Raw genomic sequence first — 14,648 nt, forward strand, 5'->3', positions numbered from 1 at the left:
CATCTTCCTCATTTCCAGCGTCACCAACCTATGCTGTCTGGCTACAAACTCAAAACCACTTTTTTTGCACTCACTGATATCCTTCAGATGGCACCGTTGATACAAAATGTAGTCTTCCTGTGCACCTGCCTCCACTCTTATAGGTCACCCTATGTTCCTGTCTCTTCTGAAGAAAGTATTCACAATAGCTATTTCCATCCTCTTAGCAAGGTCAATCACCATCTGTTCTTCAGCGTTCCTCATCTGGACTCCAAACCTGCCCATCACCACCTCATCATCTTTGTTTCCTGTGCCAACATGTCCATTGACGTCTCCACGAATTGCAACCCTCTCACTTCTCTGGATGTTCTGTATGACTTCATCAAAGTCCAACCAAAATTTCTCCTTCTCCGCCAGCTCACATACTTGTGGGGCATACCCATTAACAACATTTAACATCACACCTTCAGTTTCTAGCTTCATCATTCTATCTGATACTCTTTTTATTTCTCAGACATTCCTCACAAACTCCTCTTTCAAGATAACCCCAACTCACTTTCTCTTTCTGTCTTCACCATGATAGAACAACTTGAACCCTGAGCCTAAGCTTCTAGCCTTGCTCGCTTTCGACCCGGTCACACAGTACGTCTGTCTTCCTTCTCTGCATCATGTCAACCAGCTCTCTACCTTTACCTGTCATTGTTACTACATTAAAAGTTTCTACTCTTAATGCTATACTGTTGCCGTTCAATTTCCCTCTTTTCCTACGGGCACACCTCCCTCCTCACCTTCTTCGACCAACAGTAGTCCATTTTCCACCGGCTTGCTGAAGGTCAACAGTGCCAATGGCTGTCGTTGTTGTCGGCAATCCGCCATGAGATTCAGAGGTCTGATTGGCATATTTGTTTTGGCAAAAATCTTACATCGGATGCCCTTCCTGACACAACCCTCTGTATTTACCGGCACAATAAGACGACTGGCTTGTGTCCCCTTGTGGCGATGTTATTGAATAATCAACTTATTTTCTTCATATTATTTTTTGGTGTGTGTTTTCAATGCACTGCATGTCTGCACTGTGGTTGAGAAATTAATCTCTCTATGCTGTCAGTTGCACACGTGGCCTATTTGAAAATAAAGCTGACTTTACTTGACTTCCTATCATTACAGTCTCATTTTAAAATCACTTTGTAAATTAGGGGAGGCATTTACTTTGCTGAAAGAAAAATTAAAATACAATCCAGGATATTATACAAGCCTCAAAATATTTTATTTTGTGATCATTGACAAGAAATCCGCTTAATCCCATGATAGAGAATAGACAGAATAGAAGTTATTATGTTTAAAGGTGTCATACTGTTGTATGTTTAGTTGGTCGAACACGTGTGACTGCAATACACAATGGTTTCTTCTGCACTTTGATAAGAATAGGACCAGCCTATTAAACTGTAGTCCTCGGGTACAAATCTAGCCTCCGGAGGAAGGGAGTGTTTGTGGATACCTTGTATAGGGAGTATTGGCACGCTCTTGTACGAGAAGAGCTCATTAGCCAGGTTACAAATCTATCAGTTCATGGAAAGGCAACCCATTAAAATGTCTACGTTCTGTTGGTTTATGGATGTTGGTGCTTGTACCAACGGACAACTTGGGGGGATGTCCAGGAGACGCCAAGGGGTGTGACATTCAAATCAAGAAGGCTGTGTTTTACTAATATATGACTTGAATTTGCATGTACACTCAAAAATTGCTGGGCAGGGCCGCATAGTTCGGGTGTGTCAGTCGGGAAGCTTAAACAAAGTGTCTTCCTGAAACCTGCTCACCCTGCCGGCAGTAAAATACAATCTTCTGTGTTCGAGCCTTTGTTCACAGTGTCCGAGCGAACATCTGTGACATCCTCAAAATGTATTTTTACATCCTGAAGCTGAAGTAAGAAAAAAAAACGTGAGCAAACATACAACATATATGCCTGTACTTGTCCAACTACAGTAAAGTCTCCTTATATCGATATCGGATATATCGATAGTCCCGGTTATATCGATATTTTTTCGGACTCCCTTGAATATCGATATAACAAGACTTTACTGTACTTGCAAGTACTTTTTTGTAAAAGAGAATCCAAAACGCTGCAAGAAAATACTTGAAAACTATTTTGAAAAATGTGAAGATCTTAGCAAGATTTAATAATCTGACAAGCAATTTTTTGCGTGACATGGCTTTTCAAGGTATCTCGGTCATGAGGAGGTTTAGGGTCAGGTGCGGCTAACGGTGAAATGCCCATTCTCCAGCTGCAGATTGAAAAAACAAAGCAAGAGCGACATGATCAGAGGGGGCTTGATCCAGAATTGAATCTTTCACCACTGTGCTTTGAGGCAGGCATAGGAAGCAGTTGATCACCGTGTTGACTTGTTGTTATACAAATCAATTACATTTTTAACAATACAGTAAAGTCTCGTTATATCGATATCGGATATATCGATAGTCCCGGTTATATTGATACTATTTCTATGCACGCATGGAGAAAAGTACATGCAAACAGGGTCGGATATATCGATAGTCCCGGTTATATCGATATTTTTTTGGACTCCCTTGAATATCGATATAACGAGACTTTACTGTATGTGCTTAAATTAGCTTGAATTTAAGTCTCGAATCCGATCTTGAGCTTCTCAACCAGTACTCTCCGTCATACTAACTATGTTTCTCAGCCTCCATGTGAATTATTTTAGATAAATGCATGCATTTATTGCATCGTAGCATTTTGGAAATGATAGTAATTAATGATTATTATCATGGAAGTTTTTTTAGACCTTGTTAATCCCTTGACAGGACAAACATTGATGAAAATTCAGTCATAAATGACATATTGACTCACCCAATTCTCTCTCTTTGTCTAGCCTGTGAAAGTGACTTCTGGGGTCCCCACTGCGCGAATCGCTGTCAGTGTCGGAACGGGGCCAAATGTAACCCAATCACAGGAGCCTGCGTCTGCACAGATGGTTACCAGGGCTGGCGGTGTGAGGAGCCGTGCGAGCCCCACTTCTTCGGCAAGGACTGCCTGCTTGAGTGCCAATGCCTGAATGGTGCAAAATGCCACCATGAAAGTGGCGAGTGCCTCTGTGCGCCTGGATACACTGGGGCCTTGTAGGTAGCTCCTCGTTGATATTGATGCCTTGAACTAGATTTTGCTATATTTCTATGCACATTCAGAAACTATTCTTCATGTTGCTCACCCATGCGACAACAGCGCAGTGATTTTCTTTTTGCTGTTGCGGATTTCTGGGTAACACTCAAATAGATGATCCCTGATGACTCGGGACGCAAGACATAGGATGTACGCCATTGATTGATCAGAAGTTGATCACCAGGAATAGCAACTACCGTATTTTCCGGTGTATAAAGTGCACGCAAAGGCCTTCATTTTCTTGAAAAGACGACCCTGTACCTTATACGCTAGTGCGCCTTATATGTGAAGTCATATTGAGGCACAACAGGTCTTGCATCTATTGTCAGCAGTCACAAATCAATTTGCCCCCTTTAGAAGAAGTAGTGCGTAACCCCAGCTTCTATCGTAGCACCTTATACTATGGTGTGCTTATATTTGGAAAACATATATACAGTAAAGTCTCGTTATATCGATATCGGATATATCGATAGTCCCGGTTATATCGATACTATTTCTATGCACGCACGGAGAAAATTACATACAAACAGGGTCGGATATATCGATAGTCCCGGTTATATCGATATTTTTTCGGACTCCCTTGAATATCGATATAACGAGACTTTACTGTATATATTGATATATTATATTTGGATTTTTTTTTTCATTCAGTGACGGTGCGCCTTGTACTCCGGTGCGCCTTATACTGTATATGGAAAATGTTTGAAAATATACCATTTGTTGAGGGTGCGCCTTATACACCGGAAAATATGGTACTCTAACACTTTTTCTCAGTGAAGTCATGTGACTGCAGTTACTTTGGAAGGTCATTGATCATTAATGTATTCTAATCATCAATCGTCAACATCAGATCTCTGAATATTAATTGCCGGACGCCCCCGGACAAGTTGTGTCCATAAAATTGCCACAAAATAAAATCACTTCAAATGACTTCTACTGACTGTATTTTACAAAGATTCCACGGCATATAGCTATATTTTATGTTTTAAGACTCGAGCTTAATATTCAGGAAGTCTTGTTTTCGAGTTGATGCCGATGCCTGACGTGACGTCACGTCTGGAATGCCCCTGATCGAGAAAGCGACACACAATGCATTTTGGGTACTTTGTTTGGTCTGAAAACTTCGTGTTGATCCGTGTTAATGGCGAAATTAGTAGGAAAACACATAAATAACGCTATGGTGAATCGTGTGTTGCACCAAGACTACTATTTGATACAGACAAATCAGCCCATTTCCAACGGAGATTAGGCACCATCTTGTGCATTTTCTGGGATGCTACATTGGAGTCCTGACGGTTCGAATTGATATGGAAGGACTTCTTTAATCGATTGCAAACATTTATGCCTTACTCTTTAGAACTATTTGAATCATATTCATAACTGGATGAGTAACAAGAAAGCATCTTCTCCGAATCTGAAGCCATTGTTTTGATTCTAGAAAGGCAAGACGTGATGTCACGAACAAGGGGGCGGGACCTTCTGAAACTCGGCATCACCGAGGTCATTTTTGAAGTTTTGGGACACTTTAACTCATTTTTATTGGTGTTTTGCATTTAACTAAAAATATCAGCCTGTGTGTTTTGAGTATTTTAGATGCTATAAAACGTTTTTCTGATGTCAGTTAGGAAACAAAAAAATTGTGTCGGTTGTCCTTTAATGTTCCCAATCAAGAGCTATTGCCTTTCACTGCTACTTAACTATTCAGCATCACTTGAATCGGAATCACTGATTATTCAATCACGATTTTCCCTCTCATATGTATATGGAACAAGTAACCGATCATAAAATACAGACTGAGACCCAATTGCTAAATAAAGATACTCAGCAAACTGTACGTTATAGATCAAATAAAGGGCAATTGCAGTATTGATACAATACATTGTGGAAAGCGGCGTGATATGCATTTTTAAGATGTTAATACCGCCTCTAAATGTGAATAATGTTAATGCATGTGAAATTCTTGACATCTTTGTTCGTATTTATAGCCTTGTAAAAATATAACATATAGGACTCGACTGTATCTCTATGTCTAATCGTAAACAGGTAACATCCCACTTACGACCGGGTTCCGTTCCGACCAAACGATCAGAAGTCAAAATGGTTGCAAGTCGAAATTAATTCAAAATGTTGAATAGAGACTCAGTGCTAAATCACTTGCAAACGGTCTCATTTAGATGCCACAGAGGCGGGCGTGGGTCTGGGTCGCCGGTGTTCTTTCTACCGGTTGCCTTCTCCCCGGCCCTCCCCTACTCTCCACGCCGATGCGCGACCCAACCCCACAGGCGTTCTGATCCAAAGCAGAATAAACTCAAGCAGAAAAATCTCAAAGAGGGGCGGCGACCTTCCCCCCGTTCTCATTGTGGCAGTTCCGCGCGCCCCAGCGGAACCGCGGACACTCCCTCCGGTGCCATCACACGGTCGATTGCTGTGCGAGAGGGAGATGCTCGCTGGCCAAAATTGTCATATGCGTTGCCGGGCTGCTACCGCGTTGCGGTGCCAGGCAAAGAATTAAAATCTGGTCGTCGTGGTCATAAGTACGGGTGGTTGTAAGTTGCGCCGATCATAAGTCGGATGTTACCTCTATATGTATAACTTATGTATATAACTTATGTGTATATATAAGGGTACGTTGAAAATTACCCGCAACATTTGATACGACAGCATGCACTTATGTTTGATTTTGATGCAATTTTCCCTGCATGCGGGAACATGTGTCTGGCACACAGACACAAACCACCATTCACGCTCAAACTCACACCAAAGGTGAAGTTGGAATGTTCATTTAGCATACCCGTCAACCTTGGCTAATATATGCCCTTATAAATAATTACAATTCCCGTATTTAAGTTGTAGTATGCCGTACATTATTTGAAATGATAAAAAAACTCTAACAAAAGCGGAAATGCAAACTGCATTTCCACGCATGCACACATTATGCTTTCATAATGGACCGTATGCAGCGATAAAAAAATATATACACATGCTTGATTATTACTTTTGCTCCCCTTATTAATGATTGCAATTCCCGTTATTAAGCGATAATAAACCTTACAAACACAACCGGACACGTAATTATTTACTTATAGCAAGAATAAAAACAGAGATAGAATAAAAACAAAGGTAATTTGTTTACATTATTTTATTTACTTAATACACACCACAAGCAATTATTTCAATTTTTAGCAGACTTCATCTGTTCTAAAGATGGTTTTACTCTGTAGCACACACTGTCACAATCTAGCTTTATCTGCAACAATGATGTTAAAATATCAGTTCCCATTGTCTTTCTATACTCTGTGTATACGCCGCGGGATCAGCACTCGATACGAAGTGTTTGTTCGACGGAACATGAGACTTGCTATTGGCTACATTTTCCACGTGTCTGGCAGTTTTAAAGTGGCTCTTTAGATCGTAAAATCAACTTGTAGCAAGCAACTTTTACGTACTTTTTACACGGAACGCAGAACGAAAACTGAGGACCTTTTGTCGACGATCTTATCCATCCAGCGTATTCACCTTGGAGACTCTCTCATTCTTTTTGGTGGCGACCCGATCCTAGAATTTTTCTCTTCTTACTTGGTGGTTCTCCCATGCTTACTTCTACGTTATAACTAGTTGATTCCTCGATTGCAACACAAATGTGACGCGCATGCGCATATCATGCTTCATCGACAAAGACTCGATAACCGCATTTTTTAAAATCGTATAAAGGTTGTTATACGGCGTACACAATTCAAAATGATGAAAAAACATATCAAATACGAGGAACTAGTATAAGTTGCCAGGTATGATTTAGCCTCCCATGCATTATTTTTGAATGTGGGAGGAAACCGGGGGACCCGGAGAAACCCCACGCAAGCACGTGGACAACATGCATACTTCACACAGTGAGGCCCGAGTGGGGATTGAACTCACAACCTTAATGTCACTGGCTTCCCAGTTCATATGTAACTTATTTAATTGTTAATTGTCGCAATGTTTTTTTTCTCTTTAGTTGCAAGGAATCTTGTCCACCAGGGAAGCATGGCCCCATGTGTGAGCAGCGCTGTCCCTGCCAAAATGGCGGAATGTGCCATCATGTGACTGGGGCGTGTTCCTGTCCTGCTGGTTGGGTGGTATGAAAAACTTTGACAGTTTGTCTTTATTTCAGACAAAGATCCAAATTGTCCAGTGTAAGGTTTTGTTGTCTTCCTTTGTCAGGGTCCTGTGTGCGCGCAGCCGTGTCAATTTGGCTCATTCGGCATCAATTGCTCCCTGGAGTGTACGTGTCGTAATGGAGGCCTGTGTGATCACATCAGCGGCCAGTGCCAATGCACTGCTGGCTACATTGGAGAAAGGTACACGGCATGAACGGACAAAAATATTATTTTTATACAATATGTTGGGAAATAACCTTAATCTAAAAAGAAATACAGTGGAACCTCCGTTCTCGACCATAATCCGTTTCAGAACCCTGTTCGAAAAGCGATTAAGTCGAACACCAAAATCATTTTTCCCATTACAAATAATGTAAATCGTTTTAATCTGTTCCAACACCCTGAATGTTTACCTTTTTAGTATTTTATACATTACAGTAAAGTCTCGTTATATCGATATTCTCGGGAGTTACAAAAAATTTCGATATGACCGTACTGTCGATATATCAGTCCTGCGCCGAACTGCATTAACAAAAGCCGCCAAAAGAGGGCATCCAAGCGCCATATAAGAAACGGAGCTGGCCATGAGCTCGCCATTTTGTGCCTCTTTCTTTTTTTCGGGTGAGAGATGTTCCCCCAATGTTGCCTCAAAATGGCACATCTCATTCTTTAATCGATTGCAAACATGTATGCTTTCCTCTTCAGAACTACAGTGTATTTGAATCATATTCATCGCTGGATGTGTAACAAGAAAGCATATTATCTGAATCTGAAGCCATTGTTTGGATTCACAAGCAATGCAAGACGTCTTGTCGTGAAGTCATTTTCATTGGTGTTTTGCATTTGAATAAAAAGTGACATCGGTTGTCCTTTAATAAACAGTATGGAATGTACGGTAATTTTCAAAATCATCACGCTTCAGCAGACAAAACAAGAAACATTGTTGCAAAAAACGATTGCATTCATATACAGTACAGTGGGCATGTACATACATTTTTTTGTTCTTTTGACTTCAAGACGGCGCTGCGAGAGTGGCTGCCTTTCCAGCAGCTCCTATGTTTTGCTTTTCTACTTTCATTTCTTTCATAACTTTTCTGCTGTGAAATGTAAATTTCTCCACTGCGAGACTAATAAAGACAAATCCAATCCAATCCAATAACACAACAGGGAAACTGCAACACTTACATCTTACTGTATTATGTATGCAATTTTAAAAAGTCGTCAATCTTCTTCTGCTTCCCATTTTTACCTTTTAACACAAACACTTCAATCTCGTCTGCTACACACGAGCTAGCATCTGAAAATGAAAACGGCTCCGCTACACGGGAGCTGGTCACGTAACAAACTCACGTGACCAGGTCACGTGACCAAATCGACCAATGGCGCGACCGATGGCGTGTATCGATATAAACAGCAAAATGGCCGGCGGGAGATGAAAAAGAGCACCGTAGTAACCAGATTATCGTAAAAACCACCAATCGTACTAAGCGGAAGTAATTATACGTAAAAAGACTAGAAATGTGCACGGGAAATGAAAATAGTGTCGTAATAAGCAGTATTATCAATATAAACGATATCGATATAACGAGACTTTACTGTATTTTATGCATAAAATTGCACATTAAAATGCTGACCAAAGCATAAAAAGTAATGTATATCTCAGAAAATGTTAAGCAAAATGGCAAAGACACAAATAACATAAATGTAACCCAGGCTAATCGTACGTTCGCGTTATCGTAATCTTCCGTACGAAAGATTACGCTAACATGAACGTGTAAAAAAAAAGGATGAAGAAAAGCATTATGAATAGGATTTCACAGCCTCCTTATTATTTAGTATCGTACTGATCGTAGATTTCGCCATGATGTATTCCCTAGCCAGTTCAGACACTCGCACACTGTCACGTGCGAGTCGACAGCTGGGGCGGGGCCGCCGCTCCCGACCTTCGTCAGCTGATGTCAATCCCCTAATCACGTACTCTGGGACATTTAAACTAGTCGCTCCTTCATATTTTGCTATTATTTCTTTCTTAATCGCAATAGTTGTACGCACTACTTTTCTTTTTTCACTTGTAGCAGCTTTGCTGCTTTCACTGACTTTCTTTGGAGGCATGATTAGGGGCTAAAACACGTCGTACACCTATATTAAACACGAGAGCAAAACGCAGCACGTCCGCACGCGACAACAGTTGGTCACGAAGAGAGCAATCTACACCCGTACGCCGCTCAGCATCCCACCCTTGGGTACGCACTCACGCGTCGTACAGGCATTCAAACTCCGATTTTTGTTCGAACTACGAAGCAAGAATTTCTGGAATTTTTTGTTCGGACTCCGATTTGTTCGAACTGTGAGTCGTTCGAAAACCGAGGCAACATTTTAAAGCATTTACCAGTTTGAATTTGAGTGAATATTGACACTTGAGTAGACAGTCGCTACTTATTTACTAATTATTTTACATATTAATATGCACTGTACATATACTTTTTTGACACATACCAGGATATAATAATCATCTGGTACCGTCTTCCACACGGGTTGACCTCGCAATAATAACTGAAGCAATGAAAGGATGGAAAAACTCACTCATCACGGAACCTCTGTGATGGTTTTTCAAAGGTGAATCTACAATTTGATTGGCGAAGTGAGGAATCAATGATTTCAGTAGTGTGTGCATGCGTGTGTGTGCATGCGTGTGTGCGTGTGCGTGTGCGTGTGTGTGTGTGTGTGTGTGGGTGGGTGCATGTCTGCGTGTGTGTGTGTGTGTGTGTGTGTGTGTGTCTGTGTGTGTGTGTGTGTGCGTGTGTGTGTGTGTGGTGTGTGTGTGTGTGTGTGTGTGTGTGTGTGTGTGTGTGTGTGTGTGTGTGTGTGTGTGTGTGTGTGTGTGTGTGTGTGTGTGTGTGTGTGTGTGTGTGTGTGTGTGTGTGTGTGTGTGTGTGTGTGTGTGTGCTGTCAATGCCTGCACTCGAGGGTCCTCAATGCCTTGGATGAAATATGTGCATTGCAACATTGCCTAAGCTGAAATCTGATTTCATCGAAAAACACAATAATAATAATAATAATAATAATAATAATAATAATAATAATAATAATATACTCACAAAAGGGATGAGTCGGCAAGGCCAAGACATACGCTATTAAATGAAGGCAAAACATTGTTGGCAAGAAATTATTTCCATTTTCTAAATTGTCGGTTTATTTTTCAGATAGTGTTTGCACCTGCAGTGAAGGCTTTGACGGCCCAGTTGGAACACCACCATCAAAATACATTCACTGTAAAAAAGTCTCCCTGTGTTGTCCTTGCCATCTTTTGTTTCGTTTGCTCGCTTCCCACCTTTATTCTCAATTGAAACAAATTGCAACCATTTGTTTTAGGATTCGACAGGTAAATTAACCGACATGGAATTCTCTTCCACGATGTCCACGTTATAATGGAATTAGCAAAGATAAGAGTCTCAAGTAAGTTACCAGGATTTGAACATGATACCGAACAGACATCCTCACACCGAAAAATGTAATTGAGTGATTTGTCTATTTCGCTGTAGCTTCAACTAGTAGGTGTGCGTGCATGTGGTGATGTTACGCTATATTGGCTTTTAGCTTATTAGCATAAGCAATGTTCCATTCAGAAGGAAAGCAGTTTTATTTGGATCTTTATCATAAATTTAGTTGACTCAGGTTCTTCTCTTTCCTTGAGAAGAGGAGCACAAGGATTGCTAAAGACCCTTCAGTGTAAACTGACCAAATGTTTCCACAATAAATGCATTACTCGCTCCAAATTATGAATTTCAAATATCCACCTCTTAAAAAAACAGTATCAATGTAAATTTAAATGGATTGGATTGGATTTGCCTTTATTAGTCTCACAGTGGAGAATGTGTCACACTCAATGACAAGTCTTAAAAAAGATGCAGAATTTGTTTGTAGTTGTAAACCTTTTTTCCTTATCTCTTATTTACCATGAACACAACTTTTGCACCCTTGTCAGACCCTCACTCCAGTTTGTCTGCACACCATGCTGTTTGTCTGTCATTCTTGCTCCTTCGACTGAGTTTGAATATACTAGCTTCCACATGTCACCGAAACTCCCAATACCAAGTCTCACCCACCTCCACGTTGTATGTGCCAATCATTAAAGAGCAGCTCTAAATATGTTTTTAAATAAAAATTAGATTAGATGGCCCTTTATTTGTCTCAGTGGAGAAATTTAAATTTCATAGCAGCAACCAGAAAATACAGGAGCTGCAGAAAATGCAGCCATTCTCGCAGCACCATCTTGAAGTAAAAAAATTCTATAATAATGTGACAGAACACAAAAGACACAGAAAGTATTCAATCTTAAACACTTTCTGCACCCTCTTTGTTGCATGAAGCAGTTCGAGATGAAAGAAGAGAGGATCAAAGTGTCCTTTTCACCAGTAGATCAGGGACGTCATGGTGGAATGTGCACATCTGCTTCAAGCTAAAAGTTGAAAGCAAAAACGAAGCTGTCGCATCAATTGATGAAAAGAGATTGTCTCATATCTCCTGTCCCACATAATTCCAAGCCGCGACAGTTCCACATACCCATCGCTGCTCTGAGCTGATGCTGCTTTCTTCTGAAAGTGTGAAAACTGTCCAACAGCACTGACCTTTCTGCTGAACAAAAGGGCTGTGGAATTGCTGCCCGTTACAGGCGCAAAAAAAGCACAAACGCCCCAGGGATGTCCGGTGATGACAGTCAAATGGCACAGACATTCCTCCCAATCAAAAAGAGTGCTGGTATATTTGTGCTGCCGAGAAGGCGCAACCGCTCAGCACAGTCTCCTCCTTGATGAATGTCGTGGCCAAAAACGCTGAAAAACAATCCACATCCAGTCCACACAACGCACAACAACACAAAGTAACAAAAGAAAGTGCTCGCTCTTCAGAGCACTTGCCGACGGCTGCCTACTCGGGCGCCATCGTGGCGCCCACAAAGACCACAATTTTAACATCATAAATATATTTTTTATACTGTATAGCATGCTAGCTGCTCGCCTGAAAAGAGGTACACAATATGAGAGAGGCAGTGACCAAGAGAAAATTAATATAATATTCTCAAGCTACAGTCGAGTGTCAGTGGCAAGGCAGATAATCAAGCAGAGCAGAGCAACCTCCCAGAACAAGAACCAGTAACCATAACAGCAGCCGATTTCCAAGCGAGAGTGTCAAAGATGAAAAGTTCGAGAGCACCAGGGTCTGACATGATTCATGTCTGCTGGCGAAAGAAAGTATCTCCTCCCCATGAACACATGGCAGTGCAAACAAACCAGCTATTAACATTTGGGACCCACACACAACATCTAACCCAGAGTCAGGCAGTCCTCATCATGAAAGAACCACCAGAAGGGAACGATATAACCTGCACAATCACCACATGGAAATCCCTATCAGGCATCAGAGCAACCAAAATGAGTCGGCAAATGGATCAATACACGAGCAGAGTGCAAAAGGGCATTAGTAATAACACATACTACTACTTGATTGCCCAAGACTGGAAAATCAAAAACACCAAACGATGCAGTGATTCTATTGACGGCAAGAAAGCCAATGTTTTAATTACACCCACATTATGGCTGGGGTGCCTGGATCCCTACAATGTCAACAGGATCCTAAGAGTGAAGCTGTGGAGTATCCCAATTCGCTGTCTGTCGACCAAGAAGTTACATTTGTTTTAATTCACTATTGGTGCATGGGCTGTCACTACTGTATTCACCTACTGATGACGCTACTTCAGCTGCAACAGTGGGTTCAGTATCTTGCACAAGGGCACTTTGACATCCTACTCCATGAAATATATCAGAATTGCCCATCATTTTTGGATCTAAGATCAACTTTTCAAGCAACCGATCTCCCACGACCAAACTGCTACCGGACATGCACATATACACACATGCATGCCATGATAAGAAACAACCATACTGGCCCTGAAAATGCATGAAACAGAAAAATAAAATGGATGCAAGGGGCTTGTTAATTTGTAAAAATCAATCAGTGCCTACTTTAGCCAAGACCTGAGGCAGTTGCATGGGATGCACTTCTTCTTGACTGTAGCAACGTTACAATCATAGCTCCAAATTTCCATTATTTGCCTGTGCCCTCTGTGAATTGTACATGAAACAAACAGAATGAGAATAATGAAAAAAAAAAAAGATTTAAGGCAACCGCTGTGATCGCAAGCTGCAATTGCAGAATGTGGACTGATAACAACTTAATGCAGATGACACACCATCATAGGTTTAAGGTGACCTATTGTTATTTTATTTTTTATTGTGAATATGAAACTGAGAGGTTGCTTAGGGTGCAGTGTGTACACAAAAATATAGAATATTAATAGCATGCATGCAGACATACTGTACCCCTTGACCCCCTGTGATGGACTTAAGACCAGTTTGGGAAATCTCGGTCGATCACGGTCAAAACTGGTTGGGCACCTGTGAATTATCCATCCATCCATTTTCCGTACAACTTTATCCTCATTAGGGTCGCGGGGGTGCTGGAGCCTATCCCAGCCATCTTCCGGCACGAGGCGGGGGACACCCTGAAGTGGTTGCCAGCCAATCACAGGGTACACAGAGAGAAACAACTATCCACACTCACACCGAGCGACAATTTGAAGTGTTCAATCAGCCTGCCATGCATGCTTTTGGAACGTGGGAGGAAACCGGAGAAGCTGGAGAAAACCCACACATGCACGCGGAGAACATGCAAACTCCACACAGGGAGGCTGGAGCGGGATTCAAACTCATGACCTCTCCACTGTGCAGACCACTCAATACCGGGCCGCCCCCTGTGAATTATATAACATATAATTCATGGTTTCACACCTATGTGGAATTTGCTTGGACTCTGGTTGCTCTCACTTTCCAAAAACACGTGACAGCCTTACTATGTCAGTAGCCATGATTATGTGAGTGTGAATGACTGTGTATCAGTCCCCTGTGAATGATAGGTAAGTCCCAAGGTAACATGGATATTATCCAGCTCACCTGTGACCCTGCAACGAATTTGTTACCTGCACTATAACCAGTTTTACATCAAAACTTGAAACCAGCCCCTATTATGTGTGATGATAGGTGCCAGGATGAATGTCCAGTTGGCACTTATGGGCCACAATGTGCCTACAAATGTGACTGCCAGAATGGGGCTAAATGCTACCACATCAACGGGGCTTGCCTTTGCAATGACGGCTTTCAGGGTCTAAGCTGCGAGGACCGTTTTTGTCCAGCTGGAATATATGGGCTGCTCTGCGACAAGGACTGCCCCTGCAAAATGGCAAACACACTCAGGTGATCATAAAGTTTAAGCATCCTAATATACCGTGTACATGTGTTTTG

The 14,648-nt window shown here is 41.6% G+C and overlaps 1 protein-coding gene across 5 annotated transcripts in view; it reads left to right on the forward strand.

Annotated features, from left to right (window-relative positions):
- Positions 1–14,648, forward strand: part of LOC148900243 (multiple epidermal growth factor-like domains protein 11) — a 181,247-nt gene that overhangs the window by 115,053 nt on the left and 51,546 nt on the right. For 4 of the 5 annotated variants that reach the window (XM_088991836.1, XM_088991837.1, XM_088991838.1 and 1 more), the window contains exons 6-9: positions 2,871–3,117; positions 7,152–7,272; positions 7,358–7,494; positions 14,388–14,600. In XM_088991836.1, coding sequence (XP_088847962.1) covers positions 2,871–3,117; positions 7,152–7,272; positions 7,358–7,494; positions 14,388–14,600 — 718 coding nt within the window. Of the gene's footprint in view, positions 1–2,870; positions 3,122–7,151; positions 7,273–7,357; positions 7,495–14,387; positions 14,601–14,648 lie in introns of those variants that run through there. The other variant, XM_088991840.1, reaches the window with a different exon arrangement.

This window comes from Hippocampus bargibanti, linkage group LG03 (genome assembly GCF_051943395.1).
Source record: "Hippocampus bargibanti isolate YZ-2025 linkage group LG03, ASM5194339v1, whole genome shotgun sequence".
Classification (NCBI taxonomy): domain Eukaryota; kingdom Metazoa; phylum Chordata; class Actinopteri; order Syngnathiformes; family Syngnathidae; genus Hippocampus; species Hippocampus bargibanti.